The 13,447-nt window shown below is 36.8% G+C and overlaps 1 protein-coding gene across 3 annotated transcripts in view; it reads left to right on the top strand.

Moving 5' to 3' along the window:
• Window positions 1-11,144, top strand: part of LOC137034015 (nucleus accumbens-associated protein 2) — a 49,741-nt gene extending 38,597 nt beyond the window's left edge. For all 3 annotated transcript variants that reach the window (XM_067406582.1, XM_067406580.1, XM_067406581.1), the window contains exons 3-6: window positions 4,154-4,330; window positions 5,877-5,982; window positions 9,727-9,824; window positions 9,932-11,144. In XM_067406582.1, the coding sequence (XP_067262683.1) occupies window positions 4,154-4,330; window positions 5,877-5,982; window positions 9,727-9,824; window positions 9,932-10,446 (896 nt within the window). In that variant the 3' untranslated portion in view covers window positions 10,447-11,144. The remainder of the gene's footprint in view (window positions 1-4,153; window positions 4,331-5,876; window positions 5,983-9,726; window positions 9,825-9,931) is intronic.
• Window positions 11,145-13,447: the final 2,303 nt, after the last annotated feature.

Here is a 13,447-nt window from a genome sequence, read left to right as displayed (position 1 = left end):
GTTTTTAAAGAAACAGTTTTTATGCCTCAAGGATGCATTCAATTGATCAAAAGTGACAGTAAAGACATTTATAATGTTACAAAACGATTCTATTTCAAATAAATGCTGTTCTTTAGAACTTTCTATTCATCAAAGAATAGAAATGATGCGGGAAAACTCAGCTTTGATCACAGGAATAAATCACAGCTTACCATATATTCACATAGAAAAATTTACTGTATTTTTCATCAAATAAACACAGCCTTGGTGAGCAGAAGAGACTTCTGTCAAAAACATCTTTTCAAAGCACTTTTCACTACTAAACCATAGATTACAGACTCATTTCTTTGTGTCAGCGTGTGAAGTTGTCTAGACAATTTTAAGTAGTGGAGAGTCGGGTAAGATGAGCCAGAGCCAAAAGTAAAATTCGATACACCTAATTATATTTCAGAGCTGTGTTTAACGTGAAGGTCCCAATCCATCCTTGAGCTTACAAATGATTCTTTTTTTAACGACTGGCAGAATTTGAGCTGTCAAAACGACTGTAATGAGACATAAAACAGGCTGCGAAGAGAAGTGTGAACATTGGGCAGACGAGACGTCTGTTTAACTGTGATAGCAGAGACAAGTGCTAAAGATAACCTGATGTTATTGTACAGAACATGTTTCTCCAGAAAGCACTCGTTCAAAAGCATGAAGCGAATCATTTATATAATTGGAGGTTTATTTTTAGGAAGTGGTGCTAATAAATCACATATTAATAACCCATTTCACTTTTAAAACTCATCAACCCTGATACATTCAAAAGGTTACGGGATTGAAGATCAGTAAAAAAAATATAGCTGCAAGCATCGATGACGGGCCCAAGCCCTGGCGCCACGCCACCCCGGTTGCTTAAGGAAACGTACATGTCGGGCAACATACAAAATGATTTTAATTTAAATCAAACAATGATTTTAAACGATATGAGAGACTTTTTCCCTTTTTTGTCATTAATTTAATCCCTCATCATGGCAACACTGTTCGAGATATCCTATAATCATTCGCAGTTAAGCTTCTTCAGTGTCTTTGTTTCATTTGAGTTTGTTGGCGATTGCATGGATCTCCTACGATGAGTACCTAAAAACTCAGAGCTTGATTATTCAAAACATCAAATTATTCAAGCCAAAATATCTGACTTCCTGTTGGTTGGAGCTAATGACTGTAAATTAAAAAGTTGTCCAGCTTGATGAGAACAATACATGTACTGAGTTTGGTGACTGTAGGTAAGGATAACAAACCCCAATTTTTTGTCAAAAGGTGGCGCTATAGTGTCCCTCCTCCAATGTCTACTGGCTGACAACTTTGACGTGTGTTGAGTTTCATGAAATTTGAAGCATGCTAAGAGACTCAAACAACCAAGAATGTTATTAAAGTTCTATGTGTTGCCATGGCAACAGTATTTAAGATATCAAGAATCTTTTCACAAGACTACATCTGCCATGCCGTGACATTATTCTGACAAAGTTTGAAGTGAATCAGGTAAACATAAGAGGGCAATTTCAAAGCATTTTGAAAGTGACACACTTCCTGCTGCCAGTTAGTGGTGCTATGACTTTGACTCACAATAGTCACATCCATGTGATCGGACTCCTACAACGAACACATAGCTGAAGTTTCACGTTTGCAGTCTACGTTTGCAGAAGTTATAACACACTTCCTGTTTCCCTTTTTCTTGCGATAAATTAATTTCAACGCCACGGCCAAACCATTTGAGATATCCAAAATCTGTCCGCAATTTAGCATCCTCAATGTCTTGTCTTCATGCTGACGGAGTTTGGTGGTGATTGGATGATTCCCGTAAGAGAAGTATATCAAAATCCAGAGCATGTGTTTATCAAACAACCCTAAATAGCCGACTTCCTGTTGGGCTGTCGTATGACTGAACGTTGTTCGGCCCGATGAGATCTATAACTGTATGAAGTTTGGTTATTGGTAATGTGAAAAGGGGTGCACTACAGATACAAATACAACCATATAAAAGGGATTGCCACAGACCCCCCCTACGATGGCCGACGATTCCTACGTGTGTGCAAAGTTTTAAGAGTTTTTGAGCATGTTAAGGGACCCAAAAGTGCCTGAAAGTTCAGGGGGAAAAAAGTTTACCGAAGGAAAACAATAGGGCCTTCGCCCTTTCAGGGTTTGGGCTTTAATAATGCCTAAATTAGCAAATTAGTTTTCATGTACTTTGTAAGTTGAAATATTAAGCTTTTTGAGGCTAATATATCAGTGTAAAATTTATAATTTAAAGACAGTTTTATTTATATGTAGTTTGCACCAAGATCAATAATTTAAAAAATGTATTAAGCTTTATGATGCCAATATAAGTATAAAAAAACATGGTCAAGAATAAAATTATGATGGCAATTACTCAAACATGAAATTATAAAATCCCCCAGCCTAAGTTCATCCTTTTTTGCCCAAAAAATACAAAAAGGGAACAATTTTATGTCATTAAAAGCTAAATTTAGGTCGAACCTTTTTCCATGCAAAGAAAAAAATTCAATGATGTTCCAATAAAAAACATTTTTTTGTTGTAAAAGTTATGATTTGCGTACTAAACCCAGTCCAGTAAATACAGGGATGGATAGTTCAGTTTGCAGTTTATTTCGTCAGCAGTAAGTCATGAAGACAGTTTCCTGAGAATGAGCCTGAGTTTAAGGAGTCAGGGTTTGAAAAAGGTGCAACTGAAAGCTCAAATCATTCTGGATATGAAATAACATGCTGGTCTATTGTCTGCTGTGTGTTATCAGTTTGATTTGACTGTAGACCTGCTTCATTATTGCATAGAGACGGCCGTACAGGAGCTCATATCATGCATCTGTCAGTAAAGTCACACTGAACTCACTGCAGGTCTCGTCCGGCACTCGGGCGTCAGAGATTGTGAAATGCACTCTGTCTGTAATCAGTTAGCACTCTAGAGGGTCACATTGTGGGTTATTTGAGAGATCTTTGTGTGTGTGTGTGTGTGTGATTGGTGAGTGTCAGTTTAAGGACTGAAGGACAAATGGAAAGCAGAACTTTTCGTGGCAGTGCAGAGCTTTATTGAGTTGAGGCAATCTGATGCATTAAGGAAGTGAAGAGCAGGTTCTTTCCCTGAATAAAGTCACTGTAAAAGACAATTGGTAACACTTTTAAGCTGGTCTCATTTGCTGACAATGCATGAGCTAACATCAACTAACAATGAGCAATATGTTTAACAGCATTTATGAACCTTTAAGGTTCGTTAATAAAAATGTTCATGTTAGTTCACTGTGCAGTAATTAAAGGGTTAATGAAAAAAATGAAAATTCTGTCATTTATTACTCACCCTCGTGCCGTTCCAAACTTGTAAGACCTTCGTTAATCTTTGGAATGCAAATTGAGATATTTTAGTTGAAATCCGATGGCTCAGTGAGGCCTGCATAGGGAGCAATGACATTTCCTCTCTCAAGATCCATTAATGTACTTAAAACATATTTAAATCAGCTCATGTGAGTACAGTGGTTCAATATTTATATTATAAAGCGGCGAGAATATTTTTGGTGCGCCAAAAAAAAAAAAAAAAAAATAATGAATTATGTAGTGATGGCCGATTTCAAAACACTGCTTCAGGAAGCTTCGGAGCGTTATGAATCAGCGTGTCGAATTAGCGGTTTGGAGCACCAAAGTCACATGATTTCAGCAGTTTGACACAAGATCCGAATCATGATCAGCTAGTCTAAAGTTTGAAATATTTAAAAGTTTTTAATGTTCTTAAAAGAAGTCTCTTCTGCGCACCAAGGCTGCATTTATTGGATTAAAAATACAGTAAAAACAGTGAAATTATGTTACAATTTAAAATAACTGTCTTCTTCTGCAATATATTTAAAATGTAATTTATTTCTGTGATGCAAAGCTGAATTTTCAGCAACTTTGAAATTATATTGATGAGTTTAAAGTAGCTAATGGAACATATGTTGGCATGACTTATTTATCAAATCAGTTTTTGTAGTGTGCAGAGCAGGGCCTGAAACTCTTAGAAGTGATTTTGAGCAGCGATGCAATGCATCTGATGTTCTTTTCGACTGACAGATTTCCAATATTCCTTTCAAAACAACATTTGAGCTGACAGAAAGGCCTTTTGGTTTAATGTTGCCGTCTCTCTCTCTTCCAGTGGCAGAGAAGCCCGAGATGGCGGTCATGCCCGTGTCGCTGGAGAACCGCTCCTGTGTGCTGATCCGCCGGGATCTGGTGGCACTGCCCGCCAGTCTCATCAGTCAGATTGGTTATCGCTGCCATCCCAAGCTATACACGGAGGGAGACCCTGGAGAGAAGCTTGAACTAGTGGGAGGTTGGTGAAATCACTTATTTCCTTATGGTCAAAGACAGTGTTGGGGGTAACGCATTACAAATACTGTGCACTATGTAATCAGATTATGGTTTTGATGTAACAAGGAATACATTACAAGTACTATGTATTTTGTAATCAGATTAATTTTTGATGTAACAAGTAAAGTAACACATTACAAATACTGCGCATTACATAATCAGGTTATGTTTTTGATGTAAGGAGTAATATAATGCATTACAAGTACTGTGTATTTTGTAATCAGGTTACTTTTTGATGTAACAAGAAACAGTGAACACTATTTGTTATGTTTCTTGTTACAACAAAAAGTAACCTGATTACATAGTGCACAGTATTTGTAATATGTAATCAGGTTACTTTTTGTTGTAAGGATGTAAGGAGTAAAGTAACGCATACTTTACATAATCAGATTACTTTTTTGATGTAACTAGAAACATTACAAATACTATGCACTATGTAATAAGGTTACATTTTTGATGTAAGGAATAAAATAATGCATTACAAGTACTGTGTATTTTGTAATCAGGTTACTTTTTGATGTAACAAGTAAAGTAACATTACATGTACTGTGCATTACATAATTAGATTTTTTGATTTAACAAGTAATGCATTACATGTACTGTGCATTACACAATCATTAGTTTTTTGATGTAACCAGTAAAGTAACACGCTACTTTATAAATGTACACATTAATATTTGAGTTACTTTTTAAAAAAAATTAATGCAGGCTACTTTTAGTTTAATTTCTTTGCTTTAACATTTTTTAAACTACTGAATTTAAATCCTCTCTCTTTTCCAAAACGTAGTCACTTAGTCATGTGCATCTGTGCGCAGGAACAGACAGACAGTACAGTAATACCAAAACATGTTACTTTAAATTTTGTAATAAAAAGACTAAGAGATATCTGTTAAGAGATACTTACACTTTAGACATTTTACTACCTTTAAGTAACTTGTGAACTACCAGTCATTAATGTATTAGTAGACTCTTAGGTTAGGGTTCGGGTTAGTAGAATAAAGTTGCCGCACTTGCAAAGTTACTTCTAGTCAGTGAATGTCTGTTGTGGAGCATAAAAATAAAGTTTTAGCAGATATTAAGCAGATCGTCCACTAATACTCAATTAATACACTAATGAGAGTTAGGTGACATGTAGTTGAAAAGTTCGTAGAATGTCTAAAGTGAACCATCAAAATAAAGTGTTACCAAAAAAAAACACACCTGCAAATCCTGGATGAGAGCAAAACTCAGCCACTCTGAAAAAAATTGGTGATTTAGTTTACTTTAATGAATAAATGAAAATAATACATTAAATCATACAAATCATACAAGAATTTTGAATCTGGCTTTATCCAATGTTCACATTTTTGTTCTGGAAATGTATGCAAATTAGTGCATATTTAATTAGATAGTGGCTCATTTGCATATCTAAATATAACATTTAAGAAAACTTGCAATACAAATAAAAATTTTTTTCACCTTATTGGTGTTCCTGATAGTCCAGTGTTGTTGATTGTTGTTGTGTTCAGGCACGGGTGTGTTCATGACCAGAGGTCAGCTGATGAACTGCCATCTGTGTGCCGGCGTCAAACACAAGGTGCTGCTGCGGAGGCTCCTCGCTACCTTCTTTGACAGGTTTGTGACATCACACGAAACGCCCGCTGTCTGCAATGGGTGTAACGGTTCAGGGATTCCTATTGAAAACTTTCGTTACGGGTCTTTTGTTTCGGTGCGCACAAATGTACCGAACAAATGCAGCGTTGCTTTAATCGTTGTACATGCGGAACTTCTGTTATAAAGTCAGAATTACTTTTTTTATTATTTTATAATATTTCTTAAGGTGCACTCATAATGATTTTTACGTCAAAAATTGTCATAATTTAGAAATAAAAGGCCATTTACTACCCCGGTTTTAACCTCCTGATTTGAACGATCTGTTTTAAGGGGCGTGTCTACTGTGAGACTTCAATGTGAACGCCCACTGCTGTGATTGGCTAACATCTTTGCATATTACACTTAGAGCTCTCTCGAACAAATAATGCTCTACTGAGAGATTCACAAAGTTCAAAATACAGTGCACATTATAAATGAGTACACCCCCTCTGAAACTTCTGAAAGTCAGCAATTACTTAATTACTTAGAAGACATGTTAGTGTTCTTTAGAGATATAATGTTCCAGCAAGTCTGCTTAAACAATTACCAAAGAAGCATGTCAAAATTATTTAGGAAAATAAGGTTTTCTTATCAAGGTGATTAAAATGTTGTTTAGCAAAAATGAGTACACCCACCTAAAAATTTTTTTTGTACATTTAAGGCAATGTTTGATCAACAGGTAAGTATGTTGAACCAAAACATTTAAAGAGAAGTAATTTCTTGACAATTTAAAGTGTTATATAGCTCACTGAATCATTCTCAGACTTAATGCTGACAACACTTGGGAGAGAACTGTCAGGAGACTTATTTCGTAGCACAGAAGAGGACAGTGGTACAAGAGGATTACCAAATCATTGTTTTAAGTGTGAAAATATAGCAAAAGTAGGCTTGTGACAAGGCCCCTGAAATAATCAGGACTTCATTTTATGCTTTCATTTAGGGATGAGGGATTTTTTTGCTAGCAGGAGAAATACCAAGCGAGTGTCTCAGAGCCAGCAAAAGCTATGAAAAGAGTGACTGTTGATCTCACAGAGTAAGATGCAACCTGCAGAAATGACATGCATGCTTGTTGTTCTCACTGGAACTACCTACTGTAGCCAAAGCACCATAAAGCCAGCCATTTCCAAAGCCCATATTTACAAATTATAGATTCTGGGAATCAATCCTCTAGTCTCATGAGACCAAATCAATCATTTTGGATCTAACGGCATCAGAAATGTTCTGGTGTTGCTAGAGGAGGAGTGCATTGAGAAGTGCCTGGTTCCCACAGTAAAGTTCAGAGGTGGTAAAGCTCTTATATAGGGATGTATGAGTGCTGAAGGTGTGAGGGAGTTGTGCTTTATCAATGCTGTCATGAATTACACCACTGTGTAATTTAATACACAAACTTGAAACAGAAGATGCTACCCTTTCCTCATTCCCTGACAATGAGGATATGTATTCTCCCGAGGTGAAAACACTTCTGTGGACATGTATTGCACTCAATAACACTCTTGAGCGCCTGTGGGGGATTCTGTAGAGACGAGTTGAGATTAAAGATCAGGGCTTTTGAGGAGCTCATCATCCAGGAGTTAAACAGGACAGATTTGTCATGAACTTGTATACTCCGTGCCAAGAAGGGTCAGAGCAGTATATTCAAAATTATGGAGTGCTAGAATATTATACATTTGTTGAATTAAATCTAGGGTGTACTCATTTCTGCAATCCTTCATTTAAACAAAATTGTCTAATTTACTTATTTTATGGATATTAATGACACATATTTCACAGTTTTTATTATGCATAGGTTTAATACATTTTAGTTTTGCCATCTTTTCATGAATTGTTTTAGTGATCACAAAGAAAATACATCTTTTGTATGTGTTCAGAGGGGGTGTACTCATTTATGCTGTGCACTGTAAATAAGAAATTTCCTAGCATTAGGATCCTTTGGAAGGTGATGTTATTTTTAGTCCAGTGATCCGGTATCACTGTATCACGTTGATCTGATTCTCGAAACAAGTCGTTTCATTAAAAGCAGTTTTTGGACTAACTAGGAAGTTTTGAGTTCTGTAACTTGACCTCTTATACAGGGAGTGCAGAATTATTAGGCAAGTTGATTTTCTGATCATATTTTTTTTCCAAACACATTTTACCAATTCCAATCCACATCAATCTTAATAACTACTATTAATATTGTTTTTAATCATTTATAAGTGATATATAATTGTTCATGAAGGCTGGAAATGAAAAATGCCCTATATTCAGGTGTGCAGAATTATTAGGCAGGTTTTCTTTTACAGATAAAATGAGCCAAAAAAGAGATTTAACTCAGACTGAAAAGTCAAAAATTATTAAATACTCATGAGAAGGACACAATACTAATGTAATACTAGAAATTGCAAAGTTAAAGCATGACCATTGGACAGTGAAATGCTCATTGGGTCAGCGGGGTCATACAAGAACAGCTGGAGAAGAAAAGACACGTTAACTGCAAAATAATTAAGAATTAAGGTGAAGAATTAAGTGTGAAACCATCAGGAACCCTTTAGTCTCCAGCGCCACCATTTCCCAGTACTGAAACCTACCTGGAGTCTTCAGAAGTGTGAGGTGTCAGGATCTCAGAGACTTAGGTTAGGTGAAGAATCCTGAAAAATGATCCGCTCTTAATAAGAATCACAAGCTGAAGTGTTATAAAGTACATGAAGACTGGGTTTTTATAGGCCTTATAGACAGACAGCTTGAGAGTGACTCCTGAAGGACCAGCACCACATCCTCTTGTACCACTGTTTGAAGAATTTATCTTCCAGAATCTGGCAGTAAGGTGTGGGAGTTCACTTTTAGTCCATCTCTTATCCTGAAATGTCCATCTTGCAGAGATGGACTAAATGATCTTCCAAAACTTACTGCCAGATTCTGGAAGATAAATTCTTCAAACAGTGGTACAAGAGGATGTGGTGCTGGTCCTTCAGGAGTCACTCTCAAGCTGTCTGTCTATAAGGCCTATAAAAACCCAGTCTTCATGTACTTTATAACACTTCAGCTTGTGATTCTTATTAAGAGCAGGTCGCTTTTTAGGATTCTTCACCTAACCTAAGTCTCTGAGATCCTGACACCTCACACTTCTGAAGACTCCAGGTAGGTTTCAGTTCTGGGAAATGGTGGCGCTGGAGACTAAAGGGTTCCTGATGGTTTCACACTTAATTCTTCACCTTAATTCTTAATTATTTTGCAGTTAACGTGTCTTTTCTTCTCCAGCTGTTTTTGTATGACCCCGCTGACCCAATGAGCATTTCACTGTCCAATGGTCATGCTTTAACTTTGCAATTTCTAGTATTACATTAGTATTGTGTCCTTCTCATGAGTATTTAATAATTTTTGACTTTTCAGTCTGAGTTAAATCTCAGTTTATCTGTAAAAGAAAACCTGCCTAATAATTCTGCACACCTGAATATAGGGCATTCTTCATTTCCAGCCTTCATGAACAATTATATATCACTTATAAATGGTTAAAAACAATATTAATAGTAGTTATTAAGATTGATGTGGATTGGAATTGGTAAAATGTGCTTGGAAAAAAAATATGATCAGAAAATCAACTTGCCTAATAATTCTGCACTCCCTGTACTGCTGTACCGAAAACAAGGTACCGAACTGTGACTTTTTACATACACGTCATTCATCTGAAGTGCAAGTATATGAGATATTGAATGTCTTCTCATTGCTTTCTGTTTGTTGAACCTGCAGAAACACATTAGCAAACAGCTGTGGGACGGGGATCCGATCTTCAACCAGCGACCCCAGCCGAAAACCACTGGACAGTCGAGTCCTGAATGCTGTCAAACGTACGTCACGCTCTAAATGTCATGAGTCAACATTCAATCCACCATTCATTCATGTTGTGAGGAAAGCTTTTGTATTCACTCTCCTAATAACGTTCTTTTTCTTTCAGTTTACTGTCAGAACTTTGCTCCCAACTTTAAGGAAAGCGAGATGAACGTCATCGCCGCTGACATGTGCACCAACGCGCGCCGCGTACGGAAGCGCTGGCTTCCCAAGATCCAGTCCATGCTGCCGGACGGGATGGAGGTCTATCAGGGCTCGTCCGCGGGCGTGAGTCTGGGCGTCGGCGGGCTGCCGGTGGGCGTTCAGCTGCCCTTCGAGCCCGACTTCAAGAACCTGCTTCCCTCGGGCCTGAATCTGGAGCAGCGGCTCTACGCCGAGCGCAAGGAACCCGTGAGGACTCATTTGCCGATGGATAGCGACGGTGCAGATCTTCCCGGCGAGGAGGAGGACGAGGAGGAAGAAGCCCAGACCGACAGTGCTGAGGGGACGTTGGGGGCGGGGCCTGTCAAGCCTGGAGCTGAGGGCGGGGCCTCTGTGGCCACACCCCCTGAGCAGCAGCAGCAGCAGGAGGAGGAAGAGGAGGAGGAGTTTGCAGACGGCCTGAGAATAAACGGGAAGTGAGCGGAGCAGAACGGCTTCCTTATTGACTCCGGAAACCACCTTTCAGTTCATATCCACCGTGTGAATACATGCTGAAGGGAAGAATCTGTGTATTCAGAAAGCCAAACACACACAGGCATCGCTCGTGAAGAAACACTTACTTGTTCAGTTATCCTGGAAACTAGTATTTCAAGTTGAAAGTCATCTGGACAGTGTCATTTACTCCAGAGAGCAGAAGTCGTGTGACGAAGCTGCGGGTGACCTTCATTGTGAAACATAATATTACGTTTTGCATGTTCCGTTCTTGAGATCACTTTGCCATAAATATAGCAGTGAATCTCGCAAAAGCATGACCAGATCACATTACGCTCCAAAAAACAGAACTTTTGCAAAGAGAAACGAAGCCTCATTCAAATAAATAGCCCAGTTTACATGTTTGTAGTCTGATTGATGACTGAAAAGCCTCATGTAAACATCTGACTGAACTCAACTGTTGTTTGCAATACATGTAAACAAATATGTGAATCGGATTGTAATGTTTAGGGTTCATATAAACATAAAATCCTAGAATCTTAAATCCGATTGGATTCATTCCAGTGCATGTAATCATACCCATTATTTATGACAGTTAAGCCCCATTATATTATTAATCTAAAATTATAGAAATATATAAATAAATAAACTATTGAGAAATAATGACTAGTAATTATATATATATATATATATATATATATATATATATATATATATATATATATATATATATATATATATATATATATATATATATATATATATATATATATATAAAATATAAAATATAAAATATAGTAGTGGCCCACAAGTAATCCCACAAGTTTGATTAAAGCATCAAAATATAAGGAAAATATTTTGTATTTTTTAAATATGAGGGAAGAACTTGTTTAAGGTATTTATTTGACGAAAATTATTTGGCAAAAAATTTACCATGCAAAAAAAAAGTCAGCACAATTTGTCATGTTTCATTGCATTATTATCACAAATAAAACAATCGACTACAAGCACAACTATGCACTATTATTACAAAACCTTTAATAATATTTGAATAAAGGGAGAAGATATAATTTTCCCAAGATCGGACACCACTTTTGGCCACTACTATACATTTCTTCTATGGAAGTAAACTAATGCCATAAGCTTTTAAAATAAAAAGCTTGTTGAATTGCTACTTGCAAAAAATATGCATCGCATTAACTGTGCTTGTATTTTAATGCATTGTATTTTTAGGGCTTGCATTGCAAAATGTTGAAATTTGAACCACTGACGTAAAATAAAAATGGACAGAAAATTGCCTGCTGAATATTATAGGTTGTATTTGTAAACAGAATTAATATTTTGGAAGTGATATCTGAAAGGTGAATATGGATTATTAAATGAAAATGTGTGAATGTTTTGAATTGAAATATTAACAGCTTAAATATATACACCATGTTGAATTTAAAAAAAAATGCAAGCCTTAAAAATACAATACATTAAAATACAAGCACGGTTAATGCAATGAATATTTTTTTTCAAGTAGTGCAATTCAACAAGCTTTTTATTTCAAAAACATATGGCATTATTTTACTTCCATATTGTTTTCATTTTTATTTTTAAAGTACTGTATTAGAATCATTGATTAATGCATTTTGATTTAATTTTCATTAGAATAGCGTCACAATGCAAACATAACATGGTGAAACGCGATCTGAGCATGTTATTTTGTGAGATTCATCTACTATCTGCGTTTAATAAAACTGAACTGATTCATTTCACGACAGTTAAGTGATGTTTCATGTCACTGCACAGTTTTCAAGTGCAGTAGTTTTGAATGCTTCCATCGTCTTTCAGATGCCTGCGCGTGTTTGACCGTCTGAACGCTCGCATGACGTCAGACACTCACAGAGACAAACGCACGCCGACGCTGCTAGAATGTGCGCTCACTTCCACCGCTTGCATGCCAAATCTGATACAAATTCACAGCCTTGATAAAATCTGCATCCCCAAAAGCAAGCAGATAAACTGCTACTGTTAATGTAAGGAGGGCGTCAGAGATGTGGGAACAGTCTGGAATCTGAGCGACAAGTTTTTCTGTACTATAGACTGTTTAATGAACTCGCTGGCTTCTTCACATTTGCACTTGATGGGTTTAAGATGGCGATGGAAAGACTGTTGACGAGCGGCACTAAGAGTGACGTTCGTGTCTCTGGGTGATTCTGTTCACGCAGGCTTTGCTTTACGTGCGAAGCGCTTCCTGTTCCCTATGTGTTTCTGACACATGCACTAGTCTAGAGGACACTAACAGAACAAGCCCTCCGGTCTACAGATGACACGATATGACAAAAACATGAAGTGATTCTCACCAAAATCACCAAATGATCTTTGGCCTTAAGAGACTCAAAATGTGTGTTGATGGAGGTTCTGCAGGAGCAGGGTTGGAAAGCACTTGATTTTTTGTGTGTGTGTGTGCGTTTTCTTCATGAAATATGTTATTTTGATTTACACTAGTGGTCAAAAGTTTGGAATATAGTTACGATTTAAAAAAAAAAAAAATATATATATATATATATATATATATATAAATATAAATATATATATAAATATTGTTGCCAAGGCTGCATTTATTTGATTTAAAAACAGCAAAAATTGTGAAATATTATTACAATTAATTTATTTCTGTGATACTTTCAGAAAAAAGTTCAAAGGAAATATTTAGTATCATTATAAATGCCTTTACTGTCACTTTTGATCAATTTAATGAATCCTTACTTAACAAATTTGAATGGTAGTCTATCACCAGGGTTGCCAGGTTTTCACAACAAAATCCACCCAATCGCTACTCAAAACTAGCATTTTTTGGTGGGGTTCCCCTGGTAAAATTTGCATTTCAGGGGTTAAATATCATGTTATTTGGGGTCACTTTAACCCGCGGACATGAAAAACAACTCGCTGCGACGGTATTAAAGTAGCCCAATTCCGCGGGCTTGGCAACACTGTCTATCAC

Source organism: Chanodichthys erythropterus, chromosome 13, assembly GCF_024489055.1.
Source record: "Chanodichthys erythropterus isolate Z2021 chromosome 13, ASM2448905v1, whole genome shotgun sequence".
In the NCBI taxonomy this organism is placed as follows: domain Eukaryota; kingdom Metazoa; phylum Chordata; class Actinopteri; order Cypriniformes; family Xenocyprididae; genus Chanodichthys; species Chanodichthys erythropterus.
Note: the sequence above shows the minus strand (reverse complement) of the source record. Positions and strands in the feature narration are given on the sequence as shown.